The sequence below is a fragment of the Panthera leo genome, chromosome A2, assembly GCF_018350215.1.
Source record: "Panthera leo isolate Ple1 chromosome A2, P.leo_Ple1_pat1.1, whole genome shotgun sequence".
NCBI classification, from domain to species: domain Eukaryota; kingdom Metazoa; phylum Chordata; class Mammalia; order Carnivora; family Felidae; genus Panthera; species Panthera leo.
Window position 1 is genome coordinate 53,126,131 of NC_056680.1, and position 23,937 is coordinate 53,150,067.

Consider the following 23,937-nt stretch of genomic DNA (forward strand, 5'->3'; position numbering starts at 1 on the left):
AAATGTGTATAGGTGTTTGAGGATTATAATTAGTTAAGTTTATTTTTTTCACAGTAAGGTCTGATATAAAGTGGTGGCAGAAATTTAAACAGACATCACTTCCAAAATCATGTTTTCTCTAAGTGGTAGTTTGCCATGAGAGAACAACACTGAATAAAATCTCAGATTTGTCCAACTTCCAATATTTGCTTCTTAACTCAGGTTTGATCTGACCAATCCAGAAGAATTTCGTTACGTTCTATTCATCATGCCCTAATAACATAAATTGGAGGAGGCTTTAGGCTGAGGCTATTTGAGAGAATAGCGGTGGTGTAGCTTGAAGAAGTGAAGTCTTAAGGAGGCCCGTTCACTGTCCTGAAAGGCAGACACGTACAAGAAAGGAACAGACTGGTTTTATGTGGGCAAAGCCAAAACCAAATAGCAAACTTAAAGATGGCAGATTTTGGCTCAGTGTAAAAATCAACTGTCTGAAAATGAAAACAAAAAGTAATAGTAATTTTTATTACTGAAAATATAACAGTAATTTTACTGAAAAATAATAATTTTTTGATGATCCCTTGTTATGAACATTGTAGACCAGATTTTACATTGGTGTAAAAGTTGGATTTGATGACCTAGTTTTAAGCTTCCTACATATGAATGATAATTAAGTCTTTAATCTTTTTTTTTTTTTTTTTTTTGAGAGAGAGAGAGAGAGAGCATGGATAAGCAGGGGAGGAGCAGAGGGAGAGAATCTTAAGCAGGCTCCACGCCCAGCGTAGGGCTTGATCTCACAACTGTGAGATCATGGCCTGAGCTGAAATCAAAAGTTGGGTGCTTAACTGAGACTGAGCCATCCAGGTGCCCCAGATTATTAAGTCTTTAAGCCGTTCGAGTGAACATAGTCACATAGCAGAAATTTTGACACGGAGAAAGACTACTCTTGGCCTCAGGATTTCAGCTCTATCTTAGGAAAATCCCCAATGTACAGAATCTGGAACCTGGGAAATAAACAACACTTACGTAGAAATCTCCCTTCAAGAGAGTACTGTGAAGGTGACTGTTTCTTTATTCCCCAAATTCCAAATTATTGGATTCACAGGTCCTCAGAGGCCCCTCTCTTGGTCATTGGCAAACCAGGAAGCGAGGAACTGGCTCCATCCTACCTTTCAGCCTATTCCTACTGCCCTATCACTTCCTCTCTGAAATATGTGTATTCTATATTATACTGTAACTGTACCACCACTTAGCAGGGTTTTGTGAATTACACTTTCATGCTGCAATACTTTTGTTTAAGCCACGTCTCTGCTTGAAATGGCCTTTCTGCATCACACATTGAAAATCCTACTACTTAACTCCTATACTGTAAGAACCTGAAAATGCCTTTAGAAACCATGTGATTAAATCTCCATATTTACATATAAAGAAAATGTAATTCAGGTGAATTTCTAAACTATGCAAAATTTCTTCCTTTCACCCTGTGATCAGAATTTATCACTCCTTTTTCTGTACTGTAGCACAAACAGAAAACCATGTAGAATGTTTGAGACCTTATCTGTTCTAAATTGACAATATCTGTGAAGGTTAAGTATCTTGACTTTAAAAGAGCACAAGGAATTTTTATTTTTAATTGTGATAAAATACACATAACATAAAATTTACTATCTTAACCATTTTTAAGTGTACATTTAGTTCAGTAGCATTAAGTATATTCACAGTGTTGTACAACCAATCTCCTTTCATCTTATAAAATTGAATCTCTATGTCCATCAAACAACAAATCCCCACAGAGCACAAATGTTTTATCATGTAAAGTGTGATAAAAGAAATAAAGGAATTTTTAAAGTTTATCTGTCTTAACTAAAAAGAAACTGAAATCTTTAAGAGCTGGAAAATTATGTAGAAGCCTGATGAACAAAAGATACTTCTCTTAAAATCCGCTCTGGGAAAAATGAAGAGAATTAATGGTTATAATGGTTGATTATTACAGAAAAGTTACCAAATTGTATCTAAAGGTGTTGGTTGTCTTTACTGTCTTGTATAAGTATCTATTTTTAAAGCTATACTTTTATTACAGAAATCATACTTGAGGGGCGCTGGGTGGCTCAGTCAGTTAAGTGTCTAACCCTTGATTTTAGGTCATGATCTCACCATTTATGAGATTGAGCTCCACATCAGGTTCTGCACTGACAGCGCATGACTTGGGATTCTCTTTCCCCCTCTCTCTCTGCCTCTATCACACTCCCTCTTCCTCTTTCTCAAAATAAGTAAATAAACATTTTTAAAAAACACAAAAATCATACTTGCTAGGAAATCATTTTTAAAAAAGATTTTTTATTATGTTTATTTATTTTGAGAGAGAGAGAGAGAGAGAGAGAGAGAGAGAAAGAGACAGAGCATTAGCAGAGGAGGAACAGAGAGAGGGAGACACAGAATCTGAAGCAGGCTCCAGGCTCTGAACTGTCAGCCCAGAGGCTGACGTGGGGCTCAAACCCACGAATCATGAGATCATGACCTGAGCCAAAGTCAAATGCTCAACCAAATGAGCCAGCCAGACACCCCTCTAGGAAACCATTTTTAAATAAGAATATAAATTATTACACTCAATTGTTATTATTACAAAATTTTATTTAATCAAAAGTAAAAAATTTTAAAGCATGCATAAAAGTGAATATCTTAGAAAAATGTTAGTAAATTGTGAGATTTTCAAAAATGAATACTCTTTAAAAATTATTTTTGAATAATTTCACATTTCAGAAATAGTGTGAAGTGGTTAATAAGATCTGCTCTGGAATCATGACCACAAACCCTGAATCCATCACTCAATAGTTACATGACTTGAACAAATTAATTAATCTCTCTGTGTCTTAGTTATCTGTTGGATTAGGAGATGATCTTGTCTACCTTATATGACATAAGGATTAATTGAATAAGGTGTGTAAATTCAGCATAGTAACTAGTGCTTACTGTAGTTAATAAATATTAGCTATTATTAATTTTACTGTAGTTAATATAATTCTGGTACTTGGACTCTCTGATAAATAATCTGCTCTACTGCTGTTAACACTAATTTATTCTTTGTGCTGGAACTGTGTGAGGTCTATAGTCTTTCCTTAACCTACCCCCTACCCAGTGCTTTGCATATTGTTGGACAAATAGTAGGTACCTAATCTAAAAAATCTTTGTTGAATGAATGATGAAAATGTTTTTAAAGGTTTATGGAACATATTTCCTTATAATAGCACTGAATAACAAACTCCTTTTCAAAGGAATATATCTAACACTAAAAAATGAACTGGGTTTTCAATCAGTTTGGGTTGATTTTTAAAACTAGTCTTTTGGGCTTGTTATATGTGAAGAGCATTTCAATGGATCATGAGAGATGGCTGAAATGATGGACAAATTCACTGAGGAGAAGAGAGCCAGAACACCACCATATATCTTTGCACTTCTATACTAAGGCATGAACTTCTTTCCAGATTCATTGCATACTAAACTTGGTGTAATGAGAAGAGCATTGGATTGAGAAAAGATGGGCTTTCCCACAGGGTTCTTGTGAGCACTGGTGGTATAGTAGTGAGCAAAGCTGCCTTCCACAGGATTCCCACTCCATGACCTTGGAAGACCATTTTTCCTCTTTAAGTGTCCGTTTCTTTGCCTGTGAAAATGAGAGAAAACCAGGGCTCCTGGTGGCCCAGTCGGTTAAGCATCCAACTGGATTTTGGCTCAGGTCATGATCTCATGGTTCATGAGTTCAAGCCTCACGTGGGGCTCCATGCTGACAGTGTGGAGCCTGCTTGAGATTCTCTCTCTTTCCCCTTCTTTCTCTGCCCCTACCCCCACTCACACATGCACACATGCACTCTCTCTCTCTCTCTCTGTCTCTCAAATAAATAAAAAACCTAAAAAAATGAGAGTATACCATCTAAGGTCCATTTTTCCATTCAGAATATGTGTGGTTCCATTTTGCTAAACTTGGGTGCATCTAGGAACATGTGGCATGTCTCTTCCAGGACAGTGCCAGTTATTCTCCCACCCTGCCAAAATTCAGTTGTTAGTGCCTATTCTGTGAGTAATATCTCCCCCTGAATTGGTGCCAGTTGGAAAATTGTAGAATGGAATGTGCCACCTGGGTTTGGATTTGGAAATACAAAGTATTGTTGCCTTGAGGTACAAGGATGTTTCTACTGAGCCATGGTGGTGAGTAGGCTGGTAACGACCGTTTTCTCTTGGACCAGGAAATGAGGGTCAAATCTCCTTTACTAATGATAGCAGAATGAAGAGAGCACTCTTATTTCCTTCCAACAATTTGCTATGTGAACTGTGATGCAATTATCACAAACAGAATCAAAGTATCAGTAAAGTGATAAAAATAAATAAAACTTATCTAATGCTTTTGTAATGCAGAGCTGTTTATATTCTTTATCATACTTGATCTCACAAGCACCTTGAATGGAATTCAAGCCCTCCGTTTCCACATCCTATAATGTCACTTACAGATCTCTGTTCAATTACAGCGTTCCTTGATTTGGGGAGAGTTGCCTTTCTTGCTCTAGAGGGGCAACATGGTGGAATGGAAAGGGAATATGGTCTACCTCTAACTAAGTGTTAGACCTTGAATTAGTCAAGTATTACCCCTTTCTGGGACTCTGTTTCTTCATAAATAAAAAGCCTCTAAGCGAAAATTTCCCTCTCAGAAGGCTGAGGAAGTATGTTATTAAAGTCTCACATGACAGTAAAGTCTTATAACACTTTAATAACTAGTATGCTGACATGTACCTAGAATAGAACAATAAGACAGAGGATGGTCTCATCAAATATTAGAGTAAATGACCATATTTCTGTCTTTAATTGTAAATACCTGATCAACATTCAAACAAAGAATCCATTTGGTTGAAATGCTCTGCATTTCAAAGGACTCACACAAGCACATTGTTTAATCCAGTGATTTTTACGTAGACAGGGGAAGAGAGGTACCTAAAATGTGTGGCTGAGTGCTGTGCTGGATACTGTACATACTTATATTTGTTCAGCAAATATTATTGGGCACCTAATATGTACCAGACATTATAATAGAGCTGACATGGGATTGATATATAGCAGTTACTATGACAGCTAGGTCCCTGTTATCGTGGAACTTACATTTTGATTGGGGAGATAGATAATAGTCAAAGAAAATTTTTAAATGAATATAATGTCTTTGAAGATAATAGAATGACTGGGAGGGGAGGGGACTACCTTAGCTCAGGTAGTCTGGAAAAACATAACAAGGTAATGTATAAACTGAGACTCAAATAGTAAGAAGCAGCAGAACGTGCAAAGATCTAGGGGAAGGATATATCCTGCAGCAAGTGCAAAGCCCAAGAGAGGTGAGGTGGTAAGTTTAGCTCATTTGAGGAATACATTAAAATAATTTAAATCTCACAAATTTTAGAAATAGGTATTATCTTTATCCTATAAAGATACAGAGAAATAAAGGTAGTAAATTTCAGGTAGTAAATTGAGGATCTGAGACTTAAACCCAAGTTAATCTGGTTCCACTCAGCAATTGATTGAAATGCAAAATTTCTGAGTTGGCTTGAATAATTTGTTTCTTTGTGACCCAGTGGGAAAGGTACTCTTTCTTCATTTTGATTCAGGGTGTATATACCTCAACTAAAAGATGTAAATGGCTATTTGCTTTTGGCATTGGATGAACATATAGCACTGTGTATTCTTGTATGATACTACTTTATGTATTGTGGTTCCTCATTCCTCGAGTCTCAGATGGGTGGGTGTCCTCTGTCAGGAATCAAGCAACAGGTCTTTATTAAGGATTTTGTTATGGGGCTGAATGTTCGTGTGTCCTGTTCCCCCCCACCTCCACCCACCAATCCACCCGCTGCCAAATTCATGTGTTGAAGTTCTAACTCCCAATGTGATGGTATTTGGAGGTGGGGCCTTTGGGAGGTAGTTAGGTCTGGATGAGGTCATGAGGGTGGAGCCCCCATGATAGAATTAGTGGTTTTTTTTTCAATATATGAAATTTATTGTCAAATTGGTTTCCATACAACACCCAGTGCTCATCCCAAAAGGTGCCCTCCTCAATACCCATCACCCACCCTCCCCTCCCTCCCACCCCCCATCAACCCTCAGTTTGTTCTCAGTTTTTAACAGTCTCCTATGCTTTGGCTCTCTCCCACTCTAACCTTTTTTTTTTTTTTTTCTTCTTTCCTTCCCCTCCCCCCTGGGTTTCTGTTAAGTTTCTCAGGATCCACATAAGAGTGAAACCATATGGTATCTGTCTTTCTCTGTATGGCTTATTTCACTTAGCATCACACTCTCCAGTTCCATCCACGTTGCTACAAAAGGCCATATTTCATTCAGAATTAGTGTTTTTATAAAAAGAAAACAGAGAGCTCTTTCTCTCTCTCTCTACCATGTGAGAACACAGCAAGAAGGTGGGTCTTTCCAAGCCAGGAAGAGGATCTTACTGAGTAGACTGGCACCTTGATCTAGACTTCCCAGCCTCTAGAACTGTGAGAAATAAATGTCTATTGTTTAAGCACCCAGTCTATGGTATTTTACTATAGCAGTCCGAGGAGATAGATATCTGTATCTATACATCTTTATCTATGTTATACATAGATAACATAAGTAAATAATACATAGATAATAGATAATATATATTATTTCTCTATATATTTATCTGTAGGTCAATAGAGAGAGGTAGATAGGTAGGTAGGTAGATAGACATAGACATAGATTAGATGGATGATAGATAGATAGATAGATAGATAGATAGATAGATAGATAGGGAAAGAGAAGGAGATTTATTGTAAAGAATTGGCTCACACAGTTATAGAGACTGAGAAGTTCCAAGATCTGTGGGCAAACTGGAGACCCAGGAGAGCCGATGGAATATTTCCAAGTCTGAAGACCTAAGCACCGGGAAAGTTGTAAGTTTCAGTCTGAGTCCAAAGGCAGGCGAAGACTGAGACCTAGCTCAAAGACAGTCAGAGAGAGAGTGAATTCTTCCTTACTCCATCTTTTTGTTCTCTTCAGGCCTTCAATAAGTTGGATTAGGTGCACTTACATTGGGGAGGGCAATCTGCTTTACTCAGTTCTAACTCAAATGTTAATGTCATCCAGAAACACCCTCACCAGAATAATGATTAGGCAAATATCTGGACCCCTGTGGCCTTGTCAAGTTGAAACATAAAATTAACTCTCCCCGTTTTGCTTTATTTAAGGCAGTGGTGAGTGTGAGGGTGTGTGTGTGTGAGGCAGTAGGAAGGAAATATAAGACAGTCTGCACCCTCAGAAGGCTCTGATACAGTAGGAAGAGGCACACATAAATGAAAAATCAGTGGGTTATACTAAACTGTGTCTCTCTAAAGTGACAAGGGAATGGGTTTCAGACTAAGCTTTCAAAGGAAAGGAAAACCACTATCAGAGGGAAGGACAGGAAAGGTTTCATAAAGGAGGAGGAACTTGTTTTGGACCTTGAAGAATGAGAAGAGGTGATTTCCTTCCTTTTTTTTAACATTAATTTTCAAATGGTCTTTAATAAGTTTTAGGATACATGCAAAGATAATTCATAAAATTTGTACCAGAAAAGAAAATATAAGACTCTCCATCCAATTTTGTTGAGGCTACAATAGCCTTAACAATAATTTGGATAAGAGCAAAGAGAAAAGGATTTATATCCCATTCCACCTACAAATTTAGATGCAGTCATTCTTTGTAACATGTTATTAATAGAGTCTGATTAGGTATCAAAAAGAACATTGTATAATAAAGTAAGACTTGTTCCTGGATCCAAAAGCTGGAAGAAAAGTACAAAGTCTATGATTGCTTCACAGGTGAATTCTCTTAAACATTTATGGTAGAGAATACAAGTTCCACAAACATTCTTACTCCCAGCTCATTCTGTGAAGCCAGCATTATTACTCTGACATCAAACAAGACAAAAACACCACAAAAAAAGAAAACTCACAAACCAAAATCCCCAATAAACATAGATTCAACAATTCCTAAATAACATTTTAGTGATAGCACTTTAGCATTTTAGATGATCCCATGATATATAAAAAGGATCATGCTTTGGGGCACCTGGATGGCTCAATTAACCTGGATGGTTAACGTCCAGCTTCGGCTCAGGTCATGATCTTAAGGTTTGAGAGTTCGAGCCCCACATCGGGCTCTCTGCTGTCAGCGCAGAGCCGGCTTCAGATCTTTGGCTCCCTCTCTCTCTGCCCCTCCCCTACTTGTACTTGTGCTCTCTCTCTCAAAAATAAACATTTTTTAAAAAGAAAGCAAAGGATTATGCATGATGACCCAATGGGGTTCATCCCAGGGACTCAAAATTCATATAACATTTCAATATCAATCAATGTAATTCACCACAGCAGCAAATATAATAAGAAAAACAATAAGATCTCAATAGATGCATAAAAATCCTTTGAGATTACCTTTTGTGGTGTGTGTATGTGTTAAGAACACAGTAAATTTTGTGGTGAGAACTCTCAGAAAATTTCAAGAATACAATACAGAATTGTTACCTGATGTACTTTAGATCCTCAAAACTCATTCATCTTGCCTAACTGAAACTTTGGAATCTTTGACCAACATCTAATTGCTGCCTCCCCAGCCCCTGACAACCACCATTCTACTCTCTGCTTCTAAGTTTGACTATTTTATGTTCTACATGTAAGTGGCATTATGCAGTATTTATCTGTACCTGGCTTATTTTACTTAGCATAATGTCCTCCAGGTTCATCCATGTCATTGCAAATGACAGAACTACCTTTTTAAAGGCTGAATAATATTCCATTATACATATACATCACACTTTCTTTATCCATTTGCCCATCACTAGACATTTAGGTTGTTTCCACATCTTGGCTATTGTGAGAAAGAGGTGATTTCTAAGCAGACCAAAGCACAGAGGCAGTAGTTTGATGAGAGGTAGCTGGGAAACAGCGTCTGCATGGTAGATTGATGTAGTAGTACCATTCAGTGTCTGAATGGTGGTAGGACAGGGCTCCTACATATGCTGGTGCAGGTTTTTCACCATACAAGTGCATTTGAGTGCGGAGACTAGTGAGGGATGAAACTCAGCCCCACCTTCTTTTTGCCAGTCCAGGGTACCTGGGTACAGGAATGTGTCCACCTGGAGTAAAGGGTGCTTTTTTTCTAATTCACACAACAACTCTGTAGCTGTCTTGCAGGAGGGAAATGGTAGGAGATAAATTTGAAATAGAAGGATGGGGCCAGATTATACAGAATGTTCCTTTATATCTTGACTGCTATAAATGGATGGAAACGTGCAGCTTTGATGGTAATGGTGGGTATGATTTGTGACCCTCCACTGGAGTTAAACCTAGGGCTTTGCCAGGGCTAGGAACCATGTTTATCTAGCATAAAATAAATCTGTATCTTTTGAAAATTATATTTGCTTGATGTTTCTCTAAAGCAAACTTCATAACTGACCCATTTTGCTCCAAAATCAAATCAGCCTGATTTAATTTTACAAGCCAGTCATGGAAAGAGAATTTGTCCCATGACTCCAAAGCATTCTGTTCTGTAGCTCCACTATAATTATAGACAAATGCATCTAATCTTCCCATCATGTGTTCTGAATTACAGGATTCTTTTTTTTTCTTCTGTATTCGATAATCTTATCTTGTTATACTGCATCATTTAATTATTCCCCAAAATAGAGATCTTCAGAAAATCTGCTCAGAAAAAGTGATTTAGTGTTCCTAACTGAAGTCAAACTGGGGTGTTTACTTAGAAATTAGTCATTTTCAGAGCTTTGAGTTTTTGCTGTTTTTCTTAAGGGGTCTCATCTGCTATCTAAGGCTATTGAAGTTGTCCCACAGATAACTTAAGGGAATATATAAATTCTAGAGACATGGACTCTGTAGGTATCCTCAGAGACCTACAAGCCCAGGACTCTTTCACAATGAGCAAATGTGCCAAATAGTAGGACAGGAATTGGGAATACAAAAATGAATAGAGCACAGTCCCCATCTGAGAAAGTAAACAGTCTCTAAATTTGATCATCAGAGGTCCTGAAATTTAATTTTACCAGCTCTGCCACCTACTAACTACTACCTTTAAGCAAGTCACTTAATTTTTCTGAGCCTCATTTTCCTATAAAACCTGTAACATTGCGATGACATTCCTGTAAGGCATGAAGTATCATGAGATTAATTGGTTATCTGGGATGAATGACGTATGTAGTCATTCAGTGTTCTTTCCCTCCTTCATATTACTTCTGTCCTCTTTGGATCTTTACCTTTACAGTCTGAAGATTTTATTGAAGTCTTTCCTAACATCAGAGCCTTTACATTTTGTTCTTTTTTCCCTGAGCCATTTCTACTTTCATTATGTTATTTGTTTTTAGACAAGTGGACCTAATATGCTGAGTCAAAAATATGGACATCCTATAGTTTGTACAAGGTGAGGTCAGAGTGTAAGAAACTCTTTATTACTTTAAAAAATTTTTTTAAATGTTTATTCATTTTTGAAAGAGAGAGAGACAGAAACAGACAGAGCATGAGCGGGGGAGGGGCAGAGAGAGAGACACGGAATCCGAAGCAGGCTCCAGGGTCCGAGCTATCAGCACAGAGCCTGACATGGGGCTCAAACTCACGGACTGTGAGATCATAACCTGAGCCGAAGTCCGATGCTCAACTGACTGAGCCACCCAGGAGCCCCTGTAAGAAACTCTTTGTATTGGGTTTCCAGCAAACTTTCTGATGATACCCAACATTTTAAAATCTTTCACTCTTGATCTTTTTGTGTTTTGTCTGTGACATTGTACAGGACTGATGTCTTTTTTTTTTCCTCCCCTGTCATTTCAGGTTCCTTTACTGGATTGTAGTTGAACACTCATGATCCTGTGATAAGATCATTTCCCCTGAATGTGTTTTCTTACACTTAGTCACATTAAAACTCCTCTGCCACTTTTCTGCCCACGTCCACATCTTCTTTCAGTTTATCCCTAATCAGCTTGGCATTTTAATCCCTGGAAGAGCTGAATGCCATCTGCAACTTGGCAATTTCCCCTTGTACTCTCTTCCAGATCATTTATATGAATGTTAACTAAGACACCATGCAACTTGCTTTCTATGTAAGAAGTGCCTTGTTGCAGAGCATTTGATAGAACAATTTAATCACTGAATTAATAACATCAAGGACTAGCCACAGAACTTTTTATCCGGAAAAGTGTTCACTCATTCCTGTTGTTTGCTTCTCATTCCTAAACCAATTATCTGTAACAGACATTTCTCCACATACTGGGTTTTATGGTTTGTGAATTAGAAAACAAGTCCAAATTTGAGTTAAGAACCCTTTACCAATATTAAGACCCTGACTATTTTAGGTCTGATTTATGTCTCTGTTCCAGAACATCTTTAGTAGGAATCATATACCACTTTCTATCATTTCATTAAATCCTCTTAGCTAATATCTTCTTAAATATCTTCTTAAATAACTGTCATTTTCCAGGCAGGTGCTAGGTTTCTAGGCCTAATCAATTAAGTTATCAATTGAGTTGCCAGATGAATGCTGTGCAGTAGCTATCGGTTTGGTTGTGTACTGGTAAGATAGCAAGTCCTGAAATCTACTTACTGCACCAGCTTCCCAGATGATCTCAAGCCCTGGTTTGTTCCCTCCAGTCTCTCCCACATTCCAGATAAGTGGTTTCTCAGATCTTAGGCACAACTGATCACGTCACCTCCCTGCTTAACATCTTTGACAGTATTTTTAAATTTTTCTAATGTTTATTTATTTTTGAGGGAGAGAAAGAAACAGAGCACAAGCAGGAGAGGGGCAGAGAGAGGGAGACACAGAATCCGAAGTAGGCTCCTGGCTCTGAGCTGTCAGCACAGAGCGCAATGCGGGGCTTGAACTCACGAACTACAAGATCATGACCTGAGTTGAAGTTGAATGCTTAACTGACTGGGCCACCCAGGCACCCCTCTTTGACAGTATTTTTGGAGACAATTGGGAAAATTTTAAAGATGTTAAAATTTATTTTAACAGTAAAGATGTTAAAAATTATTAATTATTAATACTAAATTAAGTGTTAAAAAGTCATTACCCAGGATAGCCAAACTCATAGACAGAAAGTAGATTATCAGGGATGAGATGGGGATGGGATATGGGCAGTTATTGTTTCATGGCTCCAGTTTCTATTTGGAGTGGCGAAAAATTTTGGAAATAGTGATGATGACTGCACGTTGTGAATGTATTTAACACCACTGAATTTTAGACTTAAAAATGTTTAAATGGCAAATTTTGTTATGTATATTTTGCTACAATAAAAAATGCATCATTGCCAGAGACAGTATTTAAAGTGTTATAGAAGAAATGGTATGAAATTTTGGATTTGTTTTAAAACACTCAAACAATAGTCTCAACAGTGAGGGTGATAGTTGAAAATGATGGGCAAAATATTGATAACTGATGAGGGTAGTTTTTTCACAATAAAAAGTTTTAAAAACTTGTAAACTAGCCATTAAGTCCCAACTATTCAGCCTGACATCTGAACCCTTTGCCGGTTAGATGCTTCCCTTTCTCTGTACCTGCAGCTCTCACTGCTCAGCTTACAGTGTCCTTCCCTGCAGTCAGGGGGTCCACCGCAGTGTTCTGTGCTTACGTAGCTTCTGTGCCTTTATACTCAGCCATTCAATTCTGCTTCCTTCTTCTTATGTGGCAAATTCCTACTCATTCTTTAAGACTTTAAGATTCCTTTTCTAGAGACCTCCTAGACTTCTCCAGGCAAAGAGAATTCCCTCCTTTGAGTTCCTAACATGCCTTGTTTGTACTTCTGCTATAGCTTATATCCTAAATTTATATTTATACCTTTTATTTATGCTTCTGTTCTCCACTAATCTGTAAGCTTCGTAAAGGTAGAGGGAACTTTTTTTTCACTGTACATGTTTCTGAGTTATATGAAACTTCTGTTGTTTTAGTTGTGCACTTCAAGTATTTTTTAAAGAAAGATTGAAAGGTGGGAATGTGAATACTGGTTATAAATCTTAAGAGTTGAAAAAGAACTTAGCAATTGCCTGTATTGGTAATGGACATCATTCTCCTTTTCTAGACTGTGCTTTCTCTACTTGGCAACTGCTGATGCATTTTTACAGTTCCAGCACCTACTATTGGGTACTCAATAAATTGTTGTTGAATTTATTGACAAATTGTAGCCTTTCCTTCTAGAGATTGCAAAAAGCCAGATATGTAGCTTGGGGTATATGGACACACACTTTCCAGAAGAAAGTGAATTTTCAGGCATGGTTTGTCAAGGCAGCAAATGAGCACCTGGAGGGATATTCCTGGGCTAGTGGGGTTGGTGGCAGTACACATCTTGCCAGTGGGTGGCGGCAGGACCTCATAAACCCTCTGCAAGACTAGCAGGCCTAATTCTACCCTTTGAGTGTAGGGTGGGAAATAGGAATCCTCTAATATTTCCAGTTTACTTTCTAACTTCTTCATGCCTAGAGATGCTTGGCTGAAAGAACAAGGCCAGTGAGACAGTGAGTGCCAGAAACTAAGCACCTTGTTAAAGATAAGTGTCCACACCAGTGCCAGGTATTTACTAAGTGCTAGACTGGTTCCAGAGCTCTAAGAATGCTTGTTAGTGCTTTCATATTCTAGATTGGGGTTTTGATCCCTATATAAACCTCAGGCACCTAGGGAAGATTTACACTTAAGGCTGTTTTTAGGCCCTTTAGTTCCAGTGTGGTTGGAGATTTAGAACAGATTTTCATGTGGGGAAGAAAGAATAGATGCGCACGTGCCCTCAGATGCACAATGCAGGAAGAAAGGAGGAACTTGGGCCTGCAGTGACAGGCTCTGTTCAGTCAATCCTGAAGGTGGCCCCTTCTGGTTTTCTCCATTTGTCTGGCCAAAACCATCACTCCTAACATTAACATACCATTAACTCCAGTTAATAAGCAAGCCCTGATTATGAACCTAGGTAAGTACATAGCTCAGTGAAGGAGTTAGAAATTTATGGACACAATGATTATGTTTGTACAGGCCTTAGCTCAGAGCATATAAGCAGACAACAGCACATAATCATTATTAAAAATCCAAAATGTTCTGGAAAATCCAGGGCTCACTTGTGGGTGGTCCTTGCACCAAGCATTATTACATAATCCAGTTGTCTGAGGCTCAGGGTGGGAGAGGGGTATTCCAGATTATTAGACAACTGAGTTTGAAAGGTGGTATCAGATGATGATGCTGTGAGCCAAATATCATAAGCAGACAATAAATGGGATGAAAGTTCAGAGGAGGAAGAGGCCATGTTGGCTGTGGTAATAATAAAACAGCAGTAATACCTGGTACATAAATATTTGTTGCATTTTGCTAATAGTAGTTTGTATTTACATAGCATTTCAGAGTTTCCAAAACACTTTCATGTCCATTATTCTCATCTGGCTTTATTAAGTCTTCACAATGACCTGTGAGTAAGGTATTAATAAATGAGGTAAAATATATAAAATAAAATACTTAGAATAGTGGCTAGCACACAGTGTATGCTTGCTATGAGTATTACAGTTATTATCAGCCCTGTTTTATACATGAGGAAACTAAGGCTCAGAGAGGCAACTATTGTCAAGTCAGACTCCTGAAAAGGGGTAGAACTAGGCCTGAACCCAACAAAACTGGCTTCTATTTCTAGACCTTTCTCCATTCTATTTAGAGACCTTTCTCCATTATCCCATGCATAAAACAGGGAGAATTTAAGTTGGGCTTGCCTAGGTTGGGCCAACAAGTTTTGAGGCGGCCTTAGCAGAGAAGTGTTTTGAAATTGTGTTCCTCAGCCTCATAAGCCCTAGTTGAATAGGAATTGGTGAGATTGGTGAATGTGTTCATTGCCTTGAGTAAGAAGAGTTAAATCTAGAAGGCTCTACTCATTTTAGCAATAAGGGAAGATGGTTCATTGCCTGGCCCATCAAGGAAGCTGCAAGCCATTAAACTCACATAGATCCTCAGCTGCTAGGCTTGTTAAGAAAATGTACAATAGGGGGAAATTGACAACACAGGCACCATAGATATTTTTAGTCTGTGCTTCAAGGATGTACATCTTGGGTTCTGTTTAGGGTTGAGAACAAGGAGGTGAATTTGGGTTGATTTGACAAGATTGCCAGTCAGAAAGTCCTTCTCTGTGCCCTGTTTATGCAAGAGACTATGGGGTTAGGGAGGGAGGAAGGGAACTAAGGGAGGTGAAGTAACTTTCCCAAACTTTCAAACACTGAGGAGAGTGGTGTATTTTTCTTGGGGGTATCAGGGGAGGGTGGGGAGGGCAGTGTGACAATGTCAGTAAAAACTGTAACTCTGTATGTTCCTTGCACCAGCAGTTCTGCAATAAATTGTTTATCCTTCTAATGTACAACATGGTGACTATAGTTAATAAAATTGTACAGTGTACTTGAAGTTTTCTAAGAGATTAAATCTTAAGTGTCCTCACCACACACACAAAATGGTAACTGTGTGAGGTGATAGACATGTAATGTGGTAATCCCAATTCACAAAGTATGGGTATATTAAATCATGATATACACTAAATGTATACAATTTTATTTGTCAATTCTACCTCAGTACAGCTAGGAAAAATAAGTTCTTTATCCTATGGATAGATTCTCTCTCTTTTTTTTTTTTAATGTTTATTTATTTATTTTGAGACAGAGCAAGGGAAGGGGAGAGAAAGAATTCCAAGCAGGCTCTGCACTGTCAGCACAGAGCCTGAGGCAGAGCTCAATCTCAGGAACCCATGAGATCATGACCTGAGCCAAAATCAAGAGGCAAATGCTTAACCAGCTGAGCCACCCAGGTGCCCCTCTATGGATATATTCTTAAATGTTAGCCATTATAGCACTGTTTATAATGTCAAAAATAACCCCCAAACTGGAAATCTAAACACTCACCAATATATATTGGTGAAATTACTGTATGACTTTCAAATAGAATTTCTTGCAACTATTAGAAAGAGGTCCATCAGTATGTGCTGAAAGCATATCACTAAGATGTTTTATCAAGTGCAATAAAAATCAAGATTCAAAAAAGAAGAGTTTATGTAGCATGATACTATATGTATATATGAAGCATATATGTATGCAGATAACATACACACATTTTCCCCACACTGGAAGGATATGCTTGCAACTGGTAATGAGGATTATGTGTGATGAAAACGGAATGGGAAAGGAGAAACTTATTTTTTATCTTATTCTTTTATGTGCTTTTGAAGGTAGATTTTGGTTGATTTCACCACATGACATACCTTTTTTGTTGTTGTTTAATTTAAGCCACTTGCCTAAGGTCACAGAGCCAGGAAAGGTTAAGGCTAGGATTTCAGAGCATTGTGATTCACAGCTTCTCTGGATTCTAACACACTGCCTCCTAACAGTGCTCTCTTAATATCAGCAGGTACTTCTGTCACTTCTGTCACTTGCTTGTAAGTTACAAGCAAGATTCTTCATAAAAATATCTAGAACCAAAGTTTCCAAGGGCCAGAGCTGGGAGAATGTGCTCATTCTCCAGAAAACGTCTCTGCCCCATCCACTTGCTATCTCAGCTTCTTTTTTATAAGATTGGCTCAGCCAAGAGAGGTCAGTGACCCAGAGCCAGGAAACACAGACCAAGATTTTCAACAGGACAAATTACCTTAAGGAAAAAGCATTAAGATCATTGGAGAGGTGGGGCTGGGGAGAAGGCATGAAAACAGTATCGTTAGCTGACTTGGTCACTGGGCAGGTGCAGGAAGTGGCAGCTAAACCCAGCCAGAATCTATAAATATACTTCAGTATCAGTGTTTAAAACTTACAAAATAAGCAAGTGCAAGTGAATTAAAATACTTGGTGACACGTAAGCACCTAGATGTAAACTCTTAGTTCTAGGCTTAACCCCTATGAACTTTTCTGTGGTTTGGGCATATTATTTAACTGCTCTGGGTTTCAATTTCCCCATCAGTCAGATGGACAGCACTATCTGCCCTGGCTGCCTCACCAAGTTGTAAGGGACAAATAAGGCAAGGAATGTGCTTTGAAAATGCAAGGTATCATACTGAATGAGAGGTTATTGTTAATGGCTCTGAGACTTACCTCACAGAACAAGAGCTATTTTGAGACAGGAAGATAGAAGGAAGCATCAGAAAAGCATTGCTGATAACAAGGTAGACATACCTCATCAACACAAGAAAGGAACCTCTAGGGTCATTTACTCCATTTCTCCTTTTTATAGTCATGGAAAAGATCTCCAGAGTCCAAAATCTACAGAGCAGTGATAGTGCCACTATAGACTATCATTTAAATTCATAAATAAGATGGAACTGTAGCCAAGGAGACAGGATAGGGTACAGGCCCCTTGCTGGAGGGGCTTACAGACCTATGGATGTTGAACAGGGTTCTGTAAGCAAGCTGATGAAGCTCACTAAGGTATTGGAACAAAGGTTGGGGGGATAGGCTTCAGTGATCCAGCTCCAGGATGGCTGAGTACCTCTGGGGAGCAATTTAAGGGTGGCCAGGGACTTAGGACAAATGATAACTTCCTAGAACGGACTGTTCCAGAATCCAGAGAGGAAAGGAAATATCTTGGCCTTGTCCTGGGTAGTTCACAGGAACCAGGGTAGGAAGTATTTGTAGTGGAAATAGTGCTCACAACATCAAGTCCTTTTGAGCAGAAGAAGGAAAATAGGGAAAAAACATGCAATGTAGCACAAATGACGAGTCAGTTTTTGTAATGGTGGGAGTGAAGATGGAGAGAATGAATCAGCAGAGGGAGACAGTACTATATAGTCCCAAGGGCACTGAACCCACACGTGGGTGTGAATACTGACTGGCTCTGTCACTAACTTGCCATGTGACCTTGAATATGCCATTTTCCTCCTCTGAGTCTTGGTTTCCTCCTCTCAGAAATGAATACCTTTCTGTCTCATAAGTTGTTATGAGGATTAAGAGAGATCTTCTTGAAAGCAACGTACATACAATTCCTGGAACATGATGTCCAATTCCTGGAACATGATGTCTCCCTTTATTTTGGAGAGGGACTCCTAGAAACCCACCAGTGAAATATGCTAATTTGAAATTTCAAGCACTGGGAAAGTGGGACCAACCCAGCTAACAGGTATAGTGTGGAAAGGCCCTTTTCCCATATGGAGAAGTAGCCTAAATGGACAGATAAGAAAATCTTATGGGGGTGAGGATGGGGAGTTAAGAGCAAGGTAGGAATGGATAGAAATATAAACATAAACACAGTCCACTTATGAGGGGCTCTGAAGACACTGATGCATTAATATGACGTTCCTCTAGATCCATGACAAGATAGGAAGATAATAATTACTATATAACTCAGCCTGACTAATTTTCTTGACTGAAATTCAGAAATACAAGATAGGTTTTGTGTTCAATTATAGCAGCATTCCTCGGCCTCTTCCCTTTTAAAATTTATTTTCTGGTATAATTAACTCTGTCATTCATTGATTGTCCTTTAATCCTTATTTTGTTGGTTATATTTGCCTTTTAAATTATTAATTGCCTCAAATCCTTTTTTGGAAGTATGGGTATGAAGGGGTAAAATGATAACAGTTTCTTTAAAAACTCCAAGGGCAGAGCCCAAGTAGAAAATCAGAGTGACTTGTGGGATAGAGGAAGATAAGCAAAGTATATGTGTAAGACTGACCTGCTCTTTACAAGGAATAACATTAGGGGAATCCCTACTTCTAGACTTCTTTTGTAGCCCAAAGACCAAGGATGTTATCATAAAAATTGCAAAATCTAGGAGTGAAAAAGTGCTTTGGATTATTTTATGTGTAGGCAAGCTGAGCATAAAGGAGAGGAAGTTGTTTGTTTGCTTGAGGCTGTCTCATGATGATCCAGTAGCTGAGTTATAGGGTCCAACCCTCTCATTCTGGGGTTCTCTCTACTATGGTCCTCTTCTTTATGATCGTGAATTCCTGATCTCAAACACTTCTATGATACTAATTTGTGTGGGGTTTTTTTTTCCCTTTTTCCAGGGCCAAGTGCTTCCGGGGCAAAAAAGTCCTTGGAGATTATGATATCAAAGTGGAACAGGTAATCACCCTGAAGCCCAGAGTTACATCTGCATCATCATTATTCTTTCTTGACATCCCACAGTGAACCATCTAGTTCTTCAGAGTAGAGTTCAGTGTCTGTCACTGGATTCTAGGCTCTCCATCTCCTTCCCTCACCCCTCTCCCTGGGGATTTTCTGCCTATGAGATATGGTTATGAAGGCTGCATTTCAACTTCCTGACTTTTTTTCATGGTGCTGGTGTCTGTAAAGAAGCGAGGAGTGTGGCTCTTAGGGACTTCTTGCAGTACACAGTTCTCAGGCTGAGGAAAACCTTAGGGGAATGTTTTCCTGGGACACTGGCCATACCTCCGTATTGTTGGTTGCATGATTTTCCTGGGTTGGCACATATCTGGCATTCAGTTGTGCAGCCTCCAGTGGTGCCTATTCTGGGTGTGAGACTACACTGCAGAGAGAATTTCAAAAGAACACCTTGTTTGTAATGTAGTAAAGTCCTGAAATCACCCCCCCCCCTTTTTTTTAATCTTCCTCTACCCTTTGCATTGTAATAGATAGAGATAATTAAGTCCATTTGGGTGGAGAAGCAGTGTCCAGTTGAAACAATGCATGTATTTTCTATGTAATAATAGAAGTTACTTGTCATTCCTTACACAGAGTGCTGTGATTTACAGAGTACTCTCCTATGCATTGTTGCATTCAGTTCTTAAAACAACTTGTTAGATAGGCAGGGTTGATTAAAAATTATTCCCATTTTATAGATGAAAGAAACCCTCCCCGCCTCCCACCCCGAGAAGTGAAGTGACTTGCTTAAAGTCTTATGGAGCTAAATGGGGGCAGAGCAGAAGTAAAACCCTGTTGTCTAAACTAAAACCTGGTGTTTTTATGTTGAAACTGACAGAGGGCACGTTGCCTCAGTTTGTGTTCCTGCTCTGTAGAAAGTCAGCACAGGGGAGTCAGAACACCTGAACTTTGCTTCAGTCTCTGCCAACACTAAGTTTTATTTTCCAGAAAAGTCACTTAACTGCTTCTTTGGTAAATAGGGAGAATTCTCTCTGTCCTTCTTACCTCACAGAGTTGCTATGAGAGCTGGATGAGATCAGTTTGTGAAAATATTTGAAAACTGAATAAATGTTTAGGGGGAAAGCTGCTGCTGCTCTGGGGAGAACTTGGCAAAGGATTGTGATCTTATGTCCCTACCGTTATTTTTATTTATTTATTTATTTTTATTTTTATTTTTTTTTACAATTTTAACTATAGTTAAAAAAACCCAAAACATGTAACATGTAATGTACCCTCTTAATCCCCTACTGTTATTTTCCAGGCGGAATTTTCAGAGCTCAACCTGGTGGCCCATGCAGATGGGACGTATGCTGTGGATATGCAGGTGCTCCGGAATGGCACAAAGGTTGTCCGGTAAGCTCCTTTCTGTCCCCAGGGTCACTGTCACTGTCTTCGGAGTTATTGTCTCTGGTTTGCAGAGGTGGTTTCAAAGTCAAGTGTTGGATTGAGAAGGCAGTGCTGTGTATATTGTGCAGAAGTTAATGATGTGTGCTATGTACAAGTAGTAGAGGAAGGCGGAGAAAACTAAGGCAGAGCTCTTAGTCCATTGGTAGAGAAAGGACTCAGGACTCATTTAGACATAACTAGAGTCCTATTAGGGGAGTTCTAGACCCCAGCACCCCTTCCACCAGTGTGATTTTGTGCTTTTATATTTTCCCTGGAAAATAGGATTCCTTCGCTTAAAAAAAAGGTTTGAAAACCTCTGATCTAGTTCAGCCTTCTATTTTGCATTGATTTTCTTCAATTTACTCAGTGAGTTGCTGGCAGAACCTTGTGTTTCTCTATTCTCTTTTTTTTTTTTTATTTTTTTTTTTTAATGTTTTTTTTTGAGACAGAGAGAGACAGAGCATGAATGGGGGAGGGGCAGAGAGAGAGGGAGACACAGAATCGGAAGCAGGCTCCAGGCTCTGAGCCATCAGCCCAGAGCCTGACGCGGGGCTTGAACTCACGAACCGCGAGATCGTGACCTGAGCCGAAGTCGGACGCTCAACCGACTGACCCACCCAGGCGCCCCTATTCTCTTAACCCCTAGCCCTGTATTCTTTCAACCCCCATCCCTGTATTCTTTCTATATTCCTTAGTCCTGGGAATTCATAAGTCTGATAGGAAGGTCTAGGTTGGAAGGGACATTGTGGATGGAAGAAAATTTGCAGTTAACAGGACACTCACATGCCAGGTGGTGTGTTGGATCATATCACTTATAGATGTGATCAAATCTATTACAACAATTCTGTTAGGGGAGGTAATAAGAATTCCAGATTGGGAAAAATGGTTCCCACAGTGTCATTCTTCCGAGGGGTCCAGCATGGCATCAGGTTTTTAGACTTCAGAATCTTGCTCCAGGAAGAATCTTCACTTTATCCTCTTCCCTACCTCCGTCTGCAGCATCCTGACACTGAGGTCTCCAGTGTCCAACAGGAACTGGCTCAGTGACAAGGAAGGCAAAACTCAGGTGTCAGGAACTTAACAACAGGGAAATGTAAACTCCTCCATCCTGGAGACTGAGGAGGACAGTAAAAGAGATGTCCGTTCAGGTAGGGAGTGAGCTCAAGAAAACGATGGGCTCCTCCAGCTGCAGGTAGAATGAGTCATAGGGATGCATGCACAGAAGCAGGTGGTGACAGAAAAGTCCATAGTGGGTGTCAGGAGGAATCTGGCAAGAATAAGGCAGGCCCTTCCAGGTACGAGTGTAGGAACTTGAGAGCTGGCCTGTGTAGGAAGTCTGCAGCTCAGTTCCTATAACTGATATGTAAGTTTTGATCTCAGGCGTATAGACTGGAGCCAGTTTCCCAGAACTTGGGCACAAGGAAGTCAGAACAGCTCTAGCACATGCCATACTGACTTGATGCTAAGTCCCTTGCGTGACTGAGGAGGGCTTCTTCCAACCCCACATTAAAAAGACTGGTCTTTGAGGCCAGGTGGTACTGGAGCTGCAGATCGGGGTTGGATGGGTGGCCTGGGCAGAGAACCAGGTAGGTCACTGCATACGGTATGAAACTGGCAAGCTCTAGAGCCTTGAGGGTGGATGCTGCCACAGAACTGACTCTCTGGAAAGATGGGGTTCCTCTGGAGTCAGGGCATGAAGATGGAGCAGCTGAGGCAAGGAGCTTTGCTGGCTAGAGGGGAAACACAGGAAGCCTTCCCATGCATGGGAACATTCTGTACTCCCAGTGCTTCCTGTAGCCATTGCTCAACCTCAGTTCTTCGAGAAATGTTTGCACCCCTCTCTAGCATACGCTTTGGAAGGATAACATCGGGAAGCTTGGCATCTGTTCTCAGTCAGCCTGAACCCTTACTCTCCTGGGGGCCTGATCAGCTTTAAGCAGTTGGAAGAGGGCACTGAGATCAGGGATCTCCGTGGCAGGGTTGTGAAGTCAGCCACATATGTTGTCCTTAGAGTCTTCTGGGATCCTCTTGGAGCACGAACTCTGAAGCCACAAGGAACTTCTGCTCTCGCATTTCCCCATATTCTTGTTCATTTAAGGTGTATGGGTCTGAAAGTACTTCTTCCCTCCTGAGGAATTTGTACCTTAGAAAAAGACAATGCTTAATCCAGAGGAATAAGGGAACTTCATACATCTGTTCCTTAAATTTCCTCTGAGAAGTACCATAATACCTCACTTCCTAGTACATGAAAGAATAATAATAATAAAATGAGGGGCTTACAGCAGGTGGCCCTGAATATCCCTTTTCTATCTAGGGCTTTGGAAATAGGAGACGAGATGATGTGTGACCTGAGATGCTGGTTGATGGGAAACTTGCCTCTACATTTTTACCAGGTCCTTCCGGCCAGACTTTGTGCTTATCCGGCAGCATGCATTTGGCATGGCAGAGAATGAGGACTTCCGCCACCTGATTATTGGCATGCAGTATGCAGGCCTCCCCAGCATCAACTCACTGGAATCCATTTACAACTTCTGTGACAAGCCATGGGTGGTGAGTGAGATCCCCTTCTCCCCAGATCCTGTAGCTCCCAGTCCCCCAGGGGGGACCACTGATAATCAAGGAGCATTAGGCAAAGCTGTGAGGATATGGGAGGAGCTTCAAATGGGACAAGGGGTAGGGTAGGCTCTCACAATAAAACATTATCATCATGGGCTGGGCTGCCTTTGCTGCAGAGTGGACCTTTGGTCTCACAACAAAGCCACACAAAGCTTCTATAAAGAAATCTTTACGAGTCGGTAGGCTGTGCCCTCAGCCATAAGATGCAACAATAAAAATACCTGTTTCTTGGCTCTGAAGGGCTATTAGAAAGGCCTGAGGCTGTGGGGACCCAGCTCCTATAACTGCTGCTCCAGCCTGCCCTCTTAGAAGGAAACACCTGCCCCTAATCACATCCTCTTCCTCTTGTTTTTCAAAAATCATTTCAGCTATCACACACTGACTTTCCAAGGGTGCAAGCTGCACACACTGTGAAGTTCTCCGACCCCAAGCCTCTCCACCACCCAGGGAGCTGGAGGGGGTGTTTTTTAACCAGGTGGAGCCATCACCTCTGCTCTTGATCTCTTCCTCACACCTGAATTCACAATATTTCCTGTTCTCTTACAAACCCAGGAGACCTGACAATGTAAGAGAAAGACCAATGAATGAGGAGTCAGAAGATCCGGGAGTTGCTGTGGTTGAGGAGGGCAGGTTGGGTTCCTGGTCACCAGTCATTCAGCCTTTCTCTTTGGACTGAGATACCTAAGAATCCCAGAGTTTTGCAGAAGCAGGCTAAAAGAATTATATGATTTGAATATGTTGCTAATCACAGAAGATCATATTTGAGGCCTTCAAGTTTCTTCTCTGGGGACCTCCCTTTTCTCCTCAGTCACACAACCTTCCCTACTGCAAATAAGCCCTAATC

General features: G+C 40.0%; 1 protein-coding gene across 1 annotated transcript in view; it reads left to right on the forward strand.

The window, feature by feature from the left end:
* Positions 1-23,937, forward strand: part of SYN2 (synapsin II) — a 199,043-nt gene that overhangs the window by 129,157 nt on the left and 45,949 nt on the right. The window contains exons 2-4 of the mRNA XM_042911021.1: positions 18,995-19,052; positions 20,353-20,444; positions 22,871-23,027. Coding sequence (XP_042766955.1) covers positions 18,995-19,052; positions 20,353-20,444; positions 22,871-23,027 — 307 coding nt within the window. The remainder of the gene's footprint in view (positions 1-18,994; positions 19,053-20,352; positions 20,445-22,870; positions 23,028-23,937) is intronic.